This window comes from Branchiostoma floridae, chromosome 6 (assembly GCF_000003815.2).
Source record: "Branchiostoma floridae strain S238N-H82 chromosome 6, Bfl_VNyyK, whole genome shotgun sequence".
Lineage (NCBI taxonomy): Eukaryota > Metazoa > Chordata > Leptocardii > Amphioxiformes > Branchiostomatidae > Branchiostoma > Branchiostoma floridae.
This window is the reverse complement of record NC_049984.1, coordinates 7,845,816-7,856,526: the sequence shown is the minus strand read 5'-3', so window position 1 is coordinate 7,856,526 and position 10,711 is coordinate 7,845,816. Positions and strand designations below refer to the sequence as shown.

Sequence of the window (10,711 nt, the reverse complement as noted above, 5' to 3'; positions counted from 1 at the left end):
TAGCAGTGCTAAACATTTGGTTCAATTCTATACATCATCAAAAATAAGTCTAGTATTTGGGATTTACAGGTTAAAATTTCTTTGCAACTATTACAACACACACAAAGATAAATCTTCATAATTTTATGACTCAAGGACTGTCAGATTTGGAAGGGGCTATTTTGAGCATAAGGTATTACTGTAACAGCTGTTTGTTGCATTTGAATGTGGGTGTCTAACTTTATGATGTACTGTCTTGTTCTAGAGTTTGGGTGATGGCAAGCAGCAGATGCTGAAGATGCATCGTGATGCTATGGAGGTGAGACATGTTTCATTATTTCTTTAAAGTGTAGTTGTGAAGGAGCACTGTTTCTTTTAGAATGTACAAATTTAAAATAAAGTTGAGGGAAGCTGTGACTCAAGCAATGCTAACTTTAATACTCAATGTAAGCAAAGATTGGGGAATTGGCCTTTACGGCTGCTTCAATATGAAAATCTCAATAACTATTCTTTCCATGTGATTAGTCCTACCAGAAAGAAGTTGAAGATCTGAAAGCAGATTTGAGCAGAACAGAACACCAGTTAAGGGTATGTATACTCATGCATTAACTATCATGAAAAACATGGCGTATTTCTCCTATAACTTTCACCATTCAAAATATTTGTGAGCCCCCTCTCCTCCTGTTCTAAATAATGTGTCCTTATTACCTTCGCCAAGAAGGTTATATTTTGGGTAGCGTGTGTTTGTATGTATGTATGTATGTGTGTAGAACACCGGTATAACTGGAGAACGCCTGGATGGATTGTATTGATATTTGGTATGTGGGTAGATCTTGATGACACCTGAAAATGATTAGATTTTGGGCCCCCTAGGGACTTCTTACGGTACTGCAGCGGTACTTCCTGGTTTGATATCTCAAGTTCTGGACATGCTGTAGTCATGATTTTTAAGTGGTAGATAGCTCGTGGGACCGAAAGTATGTGGTATAGATTTGGGCACCCTAGCGGCTTGTTTTGGAACTGCAGGGCAGGTTTAGTGTCAGACTGTGAAAGGGAATATCTCAAGAAGGGATTGATGGATTGTCATAATCTTTGGTATGTAGACAGCTGAAGTGATGCTTCATATAGTTCCATATTAATTATGCAAATTGAAATCTAATTTGCATAATTAATTAGGAAATCGTCTAAACACGGCCAGTTCAATTATAAGACCATTACAACATGTGACATTTGTAAATGAGAAAAAGAAAGATATTTATAGACATATATTATGCAAAATAAAGACCTAATTTGCATAATTAATGAGAGAATGCTATAATGTCATTGTGGTTACTGACAGGAACTTCATACTTGTAGCATTTGGAAGTTATGTACAGGTGAACATCATTAAACACGGCCAGTTCAATTATAAGACCATTACAACATGTGACATTTGTAAATGAGAAAAAGAAAGATATTTATAGACATATATTATGCAAAATAAAGACCTAATTTGCATAATTAATGAGAGAATGCTATAATGTCATTGTGGTTACTGACAGGAACTTCATACTTGTAGCATTTGGAAGTTATGTACAGGTGAACATCATTGAACATAAATTATGTAAATGAGGTCCTCATTTGCATAAATTATCAGAAAATGCGATTAAGCCTTATTTCTTAAACATAGATTGTATACGCCTGTTGTTTGCTGAAGGAGATGATCAACTGATATAATTTATGCAAATGAGTACCTTATTTGTATAATTAATGACAGAATTAATACAGCAGTTGTAAAGGGTAGAATCATTTGGCGAAGGTATGGGGTCGTGGAACTCTAGTTCACATTTGTGGCCTCAAATGCTCTGACTGCTGTTTCCTTAGGTTAACTTTTCTTAACCACCTCGTCTAATATATTGTGTACTGGTTCACATTTGCTAACCCCTCCCTAACTGTGTATTGTCAATTAAGGTTAGACACCCAGGTAATAAGATATGCTAAAAAAGAGTTACTCAAGCAATTGGATGTGATTTTTAGCATCCACTATCTTCCATCAGTGACACTGTGTCCAATACCGTTTCTAATATCATATCCAGTTGCTTGAGTAACTGCTTTTTGGCATACTGTGTCTTAGTACATTCTTACTGCCTTTCTCCCCACCTATTCTAACTATTATATTCAGGTTCACACTTGTTGCCTCTCTCCCCACCTGTACCACCAGGCCAGGAACACAGAGGTTGAGCAGCTGAAGGCGAACCTGAGCCACCTGCGGCTGCGGTACACGGAGGACGTCCAGGGGAGAGATGCTCACATGCACGAGCTGCAGAGACAGGTCACCGACCTGCAGCACTACTGCAACAGTGCAGAGGAGGTGGGTGCTTTCCTTTCATTTTTTTGTCTTTCACTCCCTCATTCCAAAACCTAGGGTTTAAGTAGGATAATGACCTGCAGTACTACTGCAACTGTGCAGAGGAGGTGGGTGCTTACCTTTAATTTTTTTTCTTTCATTCCCTCATTCAAAACTTGGGTTTGGTAGTACATGTATTTCATTCCTACACTCAAAACATGGGTTAGTAGCTGACTTTGTGCATTCAAAACAGTACTGTACAATATATTTCATTGAGAACGATGTGCTGTCATAATTCATTCCCTCATTCCATAACCTGGGTTTAGTAGCATGATGAACTAAGCTACATCGATGAAGGTTAGACCTCCAGGTATAATAAGAAATGTCAAATAGCAATTACTGTAGCAACTGGATATGATTTTGGACTTTGGATATGATGAACTAAGTCTTTCTGGGTTCAACACAGTACATGTACAATACATTCCATAGAGCATGATGTGCTGACTTCACACGTGGTGCATGGGGTAGCCTCTGTGAAAGTACATTGTTTTTTTGTCTAACTAGATTTATTGTCAGCCAATACAAATCTAAAGTTTACAAGTGAAAAAATGTCAGGTTGATACTCCATCTAAAGTTGTGTCTAGAGGTTCTATATTTCATTAGGAAAGATATATGGAATTGAGTTTGTTTTTATTGCTTTTGCAGAGGTACTTCTACTCCCTGGTGATTGGTGTGAAGCTGAACATGTCTGCACAAGGTTACAGGACAATGCACATAAACCAGCTCAAACCACAGGTTAGTTATCAATAACTAACACACATAAACCAGATCAAACCTCAGGTTAGTTATCACTAAATAACACACATTAACCAGCTCAAACCTCAGGTTAGTTATCATTAACTAACACACATCAACCAGCTTAAACCACAGGTTAGTTATCATTAAATAACACACATTAACCAGCTTAAACCACAGGTAAGTTATCACTAACTTACACACTTAAACTAACTCAAACCACAGGTTATAAAAACTCATAACTGACACACATTGACCAGCAAAAACTACCAGCTATCTGAGACTCCTTTATACGTTAACAAACACATCCAATATATCCACTAAGGCCATTTACCTGATCGACCCTAGCAAAAACCTACCTACTCAAATATTTTCTGTGACCGTTGGCATGGGTCATAAGATTTATTTTTGTTACATCTGAGTGATAAAAAAGGGATGAAAACGTTTTTGAATTGTTTTCCTACATGTTCTCGCATGTCTGTTGTAATAGAAAATGTTTTGTAGACAGCAAATTTAGATCAGAGAGAAAATGTTAGATTTCCCAGTCCTAGCTTATCCTGCTAATGAATTAAGTAAGTTCAAATGTCTTATTATTGACTCTATTCAAAATTTAATATTGCCTTTTGCTTTGTCAAAGAGTTTTTATAATTAGTTTGTTTTTTTATTTCCGTCCAGACGCTGTACGAGAGAATCCGGAGCACGGGCACGAGTGTGGAACACTGGCCGGGGTGGGTGGCTCGGGAGCTGGCCTCAATCGCACAGCCTCTGACCAGGCAGTAGACACTGCAAGATGTCTCTAACAACTTCTTGCTTTCAGGCCACATAGATTTAATGATGTGAGTGACACTCTTCCTCTGGACTGATATTTGAGGGTAAAACTTTATCCTGTGTCACAATGACATGTGCTCATTTCCAATAATCATGAAATTCAATATACATGTATTCCTCCATTTGTGAGTAGTTTTAGGAAGGGGTCACATTTGATGATGACTCATAACAACTTCTCGATTTCCAAAAACCTGTAACTACGAGATATACATGATGTTTCGGAGCACATACCAATCTTTTAAAAGGAGGAACAGGGTCTTTTTAGGATGTAGGTGTCATTCATGAAATCATGTATATGTGGCTGTATTTTAATCAAGAATGTGAACATTGCAGGCCAGATTCACAAATACATGTAACTCTTTTCAGAACAGATTTACAAATGTCATCGTTGAATATATTATGTATATATTTTGGGTCATTGTCACAAAGGTAATTGTTAAGCTCATCAAATGATAAGCTCATCACATATTTTATATTGATTTCAATTGATGGATGCAATATTTTCTCAATGGAGTGTGTACATAGCAATGCGATTGATACAATTGATAAGCTTGTTATGGACTGTATGATCCAAAAGGATAATATCACTGCCTTACTAAGAAATTTATGAAAGGCGTAAAATTAATTATTGTTAAATTAACAGGTTCACAGCCTGGTAAAGACTTTCATGGTGTGAAACTGTAATTGTTTGACGCAAGCTGCCTGGCAACAACAAAAAATATTATATTGTTAAGGACAATAAAATATGTCCTCACTCTTTGAATGCATGGAATAAGATGAATCTATTTAAATGTGAGAATGGGTACTAAGAACAGGATCGACTATTCGAAGCTTTGGCGAGAGATATCCACTTGTCATTTTTTAAGATTTACTTCTTCCATGAATAGAAAGAAACTGTGTAAGAACTAGTATTCTATGACGAGTGAAGGAAATCCTAGTAATATTAGATTCAGCTTAGATCTTATCAAATGATAGATATCTTACCGTATATCTATCATAATTATCTATCCAAGAACACAAGAGAAAATGGCTTAAAACTGTGGATGTGACATGTGTTTTTACAGAAATGAAAGCGCATGTTTCTTTTATACAATGTATATTGTAATAAGTCTATAGTGTTCTCTGTAGAATATTACCTCTGAGCCTTAAGAACAACTGGATGGAAACTAAGAACAGAAATTCTTTGTACGTGAACAGATCTAATTTTGATTAAACCACTTTTTGGGAAATACTTTGAATGTGTTTGTATTCAATTGTCTGCCGTGGATACAGACCCGAGATGTTATTCTCGAATGGCCCCCGTTAGCCATAGCTAATGCAATAACAATAGTAAGCCAACCTTGGCTGTTTTGTATGTATCAGCCAACGAAATAAGGAAATAAAACATCATGGGCCATACACATCAGTGCCGTTTAATATCAACAATTTCGTTTCAGTCTGTACACAGCAGATAGATGATTCGGCAATTCAAGTGTCACTCACATACAAATGTAAACAAAATTTTCATTTTCATTCTAAATACCATATTTTTGTATTAGAGTCTAGACCCTGAAGATGTGAAAGAAGGGGGGAAAGCCTTGCAGGATATGGCTTTAGGAAAGATGAGGATGAATAGAACCCAGTCTACAAAAGATGTGGTAACTGTTCAAAGGTTTTTAAAACCTGTTTAAGCGTGTAAAATACAGTCTTGTATGAATTTCATCACTCAAAAATTTGATGTTCCTTGCCAGTGGTTGAAAAAAAAAGCTAAAATCTGTTTTTCTTTTCATGCTTACTTGTAGGTTAGGTAATCAAGAAACAATATCTTTTCCTAGACCGAGGAGGTGAAAAATCTTGTGTCTCTACCCATCCCTTTGTCTCTCCTTTTTCCCAGTCAACAGTAAAGAATCGAATATACAATGTATAGAAGAGAAATAATTGCCAATAAATATGATACATACTCAAATACGACATATATTTAGGACATTCAACATTGCTATATCATACCATCAAAACATAATCTCATTTTGTTAGCAAATCATCTAACAAAATAACTGATCATTACAACGTTTTTAAACATGCCATACACATTATGAATCTGCATCCCTTTTGTAAAGATTTTATAGGCTATTTTCACACACTAAGCAAAGCTCTCACCAACATGCTTTTGACCAGTCCTCTAATTCTTTTCAAGTTGAAATGTCCCAAAGGACTGATCAAAAGCTTGTTGTTTAGTGCTTCACTTTGTGTACAGAAATAAGGGTATAAAAGTTTGCAAGTTAATTAACTTCCATTGGATCATCTGCATTTATTCAGTTTACATGCTACTTCATCATATAGGTAGAAAAAGCCTTCTTTAATATTAACATTTTTTTCTACAACCATAACCTGTCACAAACTAATGGATTGCTAGTTGATACTAGAACATATTAATACTTATATCATTTTTATAGTCATTGGCCTATGGTCACATGCGTTGTATAATCGTCGTACAATTGGAAACTAATTGCACTCTTAGGATAGCCATACTTGTGTCATACAAAGGCTGTCTTAGATCCATTTCTGTGGTTGGTTCAATCCTACTTCAAACCATCACCTACGACAAATGTGAATGGTTACTATTAAATAACAGTTGCACCATTTCATTTGAGAAGTATGTATTTGAGTAGCAGAAGTTCTGTATAAAAGTGTAACACGACTGTGGTGGTTTTTATACCAACATGTTTCCATCAGAGTGTGGTACTGAACAGCTTTAATCTCATTGAAAATCTTATGAGTTTCAGTTCAGTTCAAATCTTATGAAAAATAAGCAAAACATACGGATCTTATGGAAAACACAGTCTTTTTATGCAAACTGGCCAACCACTGTTTGAGTCAAAAAGCAGGATAATCAAGATGGTTACATCAAGCTGTGGCAGTGGGAGAAGATGGCGTGATAGGCTTAAGTCAAGCAAAAGAGTAGTTCACCAGCTATCAAAGAAGTCTTCTTGACTGAACTAGTATATCCCCATTTATTGCTTTAAAGTGATAGTATCATGGGTAGAAAAAGCCAGAAACATAATTTCTCCCAACAGCGTTTAGCTGGTTTGCATAAAAAAAGACTGGGTTTTGAAGATTTGTACATTTGACATAGTGCTTTGTGTATTTTTCATTAAACACACTATAGACAAACAAATTTCTGGTGTTCACTTCTTGTGTCTGCTTCTGTTGTGGTACAGCTACCAGCTATGGATTTCTGAAAAATAAAAAGGTCACAAACCATTGGCCACTTAGAATGTAAAAAAAAATATACATTTCGAATTTGGAAAATAAAAATCAACTCGAAGATATCAATCTGCACAATAACGAAAGTTATGACAAACAAAGATTGTTTAACACAAAGGAATGTATGCAAAATTAATTAACATGTGGCGTATAAAGGTGTACAACTACAAAGTGAAAGAGTTGTTCGAAGGCCCCAAAAAATATTCAAACTTAAACTAAATACTACTACTGGAAAATACTGATCTACTACTACCGAGTAAAAATAGATGTGTCCAGAAATAAAACAACCACAAACAAACATGCAAACCAACCCTACCTATAACCTCGTTGAGGTGGTTGTTGAGCCAGTCTTGTGTGATGTCATCAAGGTGGTTGTCGAAGTCCACCAGGTTCCTAAAAACTTTCTGGTTCAGGAGTCCAGATGCAGCCGATAGACACTGCTCTTCTAATGTTATGCTGTAATGTATATTTTAGCAGGAAAAAAAACAAACTAAAATGTCAACATTTTTATCTTAAGACAAGGTTTGTTGGTTAATAGAATTTTTCATCAATCAGTGACTGTTATTAAAGGTAAGCACCCGTACCTCAAAATTTTCGATGGCTGTCCAGTCCATCTTGCTCACGGAGTGACCTAGTGCTCACGAAGTGACCTAGCCAGCCATCAAAAATTTGGAGGTACGTGTGCTTACCTTTAATAACAGTCACTGATTGATGAAAAATTCTATTAACTGTGAACATACGTGACTAATGAATCTCTTCAACAAAGGTTTCTTGACTGCTACTTGTAGCGAGTTTGACCAAGAAAGTGACTGGGTGCCAAAACAATGTATGAAGTCACTTAATGCAGACAGTAACATTGTATGATCTAATAATGTACTATTTTTCTAAACATGAAGAAAATGAACTCACCTGTCTGGATTTCTCTCCTTGAATTTGCCATCTTGAAAAGCATAGATTCTGAACACAGCATCCTCCATGTCAGGAGTCATTTTACTGTTGTCAACCTAGGAAGTGTATTCATATAACATTAAATTGATTTATCACATTGACAATAAAGTTAATTGCTTGGTCATGCCCAACTGGGGCTACATGTAAAATAACTAGAATGTAATTTTTAAAAACTACACTTTGCATTATCTATATGTAAGATTTAAATTGCTTCTTCTCTCTATCATATTGTCGACAGAACTTGTTGTCAGTTGTTATATGTGCATATCATCCTTCATATATATCTATATCCCAAATATAGACAAGGTTGTACTTTTTGAAATGAACTTAATGATAAATACATTAACATCAAGACAAATGGAAAAGGCATAGATTCCAAGCTAACATCTGTCATAGAGTTCTAGACCTAGCCAAGCACAGCTGCTATATGCCGGTACTTATCAAAGAAACAGCTGTCATGGCATAAAATGACTGCCTGGAGTGGAGTGGTCCAGTGGTGGGTGGAATATGGGCCTAGCAAACATATCTTGTGTTTCTGGTCACACACAAAAATGCTGACTCTAGCTTTGGGGGTCAGATGCAGTTCTCTTCTGATTAAATCGTTTTCCAACATGTTTTCCTAATTTCTGCTCCAATAGAAAAGGAGATGTAAACTGACCCAGCAAACCTAAGTGTCCTTTATATTGACAGCAGGCAGTGCATAAAACTGCAAACTGCATTTTACTGAAGTCTACAAAAAATCAGAAAAGAATTCCTATGTACCAATGAATCCTAATGTTTTTCAGGACCAGAATAGGAAACACAACGATAATATTCCTAGGCCTTATATAATTAGGCAACAAGTCTGTATTCAGCAGTTACAAGGGTCAGACCACTTACCATATATAATGATGCATCACTGAAGTTGTCGCATATTCTATCCATGATTTTGTGTGTAACAGCATTGGGGCTGTAAAAATGGGACACATAGAATACATTGTAAATATGACGCTCGACTTGTTTAAAGTCTAAGAATATCTCTGTTCTCTGATTACACAAATATTGGCTTCTCATTGACGTCATACTGTCATAGCAATTATAATCTGAATCCTCAGCATTCTGTGTTGGTGGATAAGGCAAGGACATTATATACGTCCTTGGATAAAGCAATAGCATCTCCGTGTGGTTGATTCAAGACCCTTATTGACATCCTTGTTTCATGACCCTATACCAGAAGAAACCTTACAAGCAAGAACTTTAAGGGAGTTCAACAATAAGCATGTTCATGGATCTGGTTGCACATGCAAAGGTGAAGGCCACACACTGAGACACAAACATCTGGACACTGTTTTCTTGTTCATACTGCCATGTGTTCATTTTTGTTAACTCTGCCATGGCAAATTTTTCTTCAGGTTCAATGTTCCTAATATGCAGCAATTCCCATAAATATCTACTTCCCCTTTACCTGGAGTCCTTGACATGTTCATTAGCTTGGTAGTACCCAGCGATGATCAGCTTGTTCTGCTCACAGTATGCGTCAATCTGAAAATTTATATATCAGTTTTAGCAACAGGTGGGGTAGGTATCTGTATCAGTACTTTTTGTTGGGCTGGTTTGAAAAAAAATAGACTGGAAAAAAAAATCAGTACACCTCCTTTTGGACTGATTAGAAAATGAATGACGACCTGGAAGTCAAGGGAATAGAGAGGCGGGTAGAAAATTATGAACAGTAACCGTAAATGTGATGTGATTCATTGATTGATTCATTGATTACAAAATGGCTAACACTATGATTTTGGCGCAAAGCATCATTTTAAGTTGCCCTTTAAATTGTCAGCAGTATTGAGCACTGATAATGACTAATATCATAATTTTTTTCAATATGATCATGATATTTTGCAACCCTTATAGAGACCTGCTAATGTCTTGACCTGGACCTGATCCTATGGACCTGGACTGCACCTTGACCTGAATTTTGAATTTTTGACCTGAAAAACACCCAGCCCTGTTCTGTTCTAATGTCCATCTGCCGAGGAATCGGCAATTATTGACATGTTTAGGCTAATACGAAACGGAGGTTCGCCAGGCCTACGTCCAGGCGATTTATAGTGAATCACCAACTCCAGGCAGAATGGGTTTCCCTATAATAACAGACATTTCACCGAACAGATGTCCAAAAAAAAGCCCCCCTCCCACTCGTACATATGCAAGAACCATACGAACCTGTGACAAAGCGACCTCCAACATGGGCGCCAATCCCAGCGCTAGGTGGAAAAGCGGCACACATTCCACTATGGACACGATCTTGTCGTCCTTGTATCTCTTCCTGTCAGCCAGAAGCACGCCGTTGACGGCGCAGTGCGGGTATTTAGCCGCGTGAAGTACGAGTTTCACGTACGAACGCACGCTTATTTCAATTTCCGCCATTTTGGAAATGACCTCTGAACTTCCGTTGGGACAGTCCACTTTCGTGTATTAACATTTATTGTGACAGAAAAATATTTTCCCCACAAACTTTCATGGCAAGTATCAAACTATTTTGCTAAGACTTAAACATTCCAGTAATACTTCTACATTGTCATTTATTTCAGGTTGCTTTGCTTTCATTATTCA

At 36.7% G+C, this 10,711-nt stretch overlaps 2 protein-coding genes across 2 annotated transcripts; one reads left to right on the top strand and one right to left on the bottom strand.

Annotated features, from left to right (window-relative positions):
* Nucleotides 1–244: 244 nt before the first annotated feature.
* On the top strand, nucleotides 245–5,160 carry LOC118417766 (the record flags this gene model as incomplete). Its single annotated transcript, XM_035823471.1, is given in 5 exon segments — nucleotides 245–298; nucleotides 505–567; nucleotides 2,180–2,329; nucleotides 3,011–3,100; nucleotides 3,776–5,160. Coding segments are annotated over 5 exon segments (438 nt in total). The 3' UTR covers nucleotides 3,881–5,160.
* Nucleotides 5,161–5,319: 159 nt separating this feature from the next.
* Nucleotides 5,320–10,559, bottom strand: LOC118417765 (ER membrane protein complex subunit 8-like). Its single transcript, XM_035823470.1, has 6 exons — nucleotides 10,322–10,559; nucleotides 9,564–9,640; nucleotides 8,999–9,068; nucleotides 8,081–8,175; nucleotides 7,488–7,627; nucleotides 5,320–7,142 (listed from the first exon to the last, which is right to left on the bottom strand). The coding sequence occupies exons 1-6, from the start codon at nucleotides 10,523–10,525 to the stop codon at nucleotides 7,126–7,128; spliced, it is 603 nt and encodes a 200-aa protein (XP_035679363.1). The 5' UTR covers nucleotides 10,526–10,559; the 3' UTR covers nucleotides 5,320–7,125.
* Nucleotides 10,560–10,711: the final 152 nt, after the last annotated feature.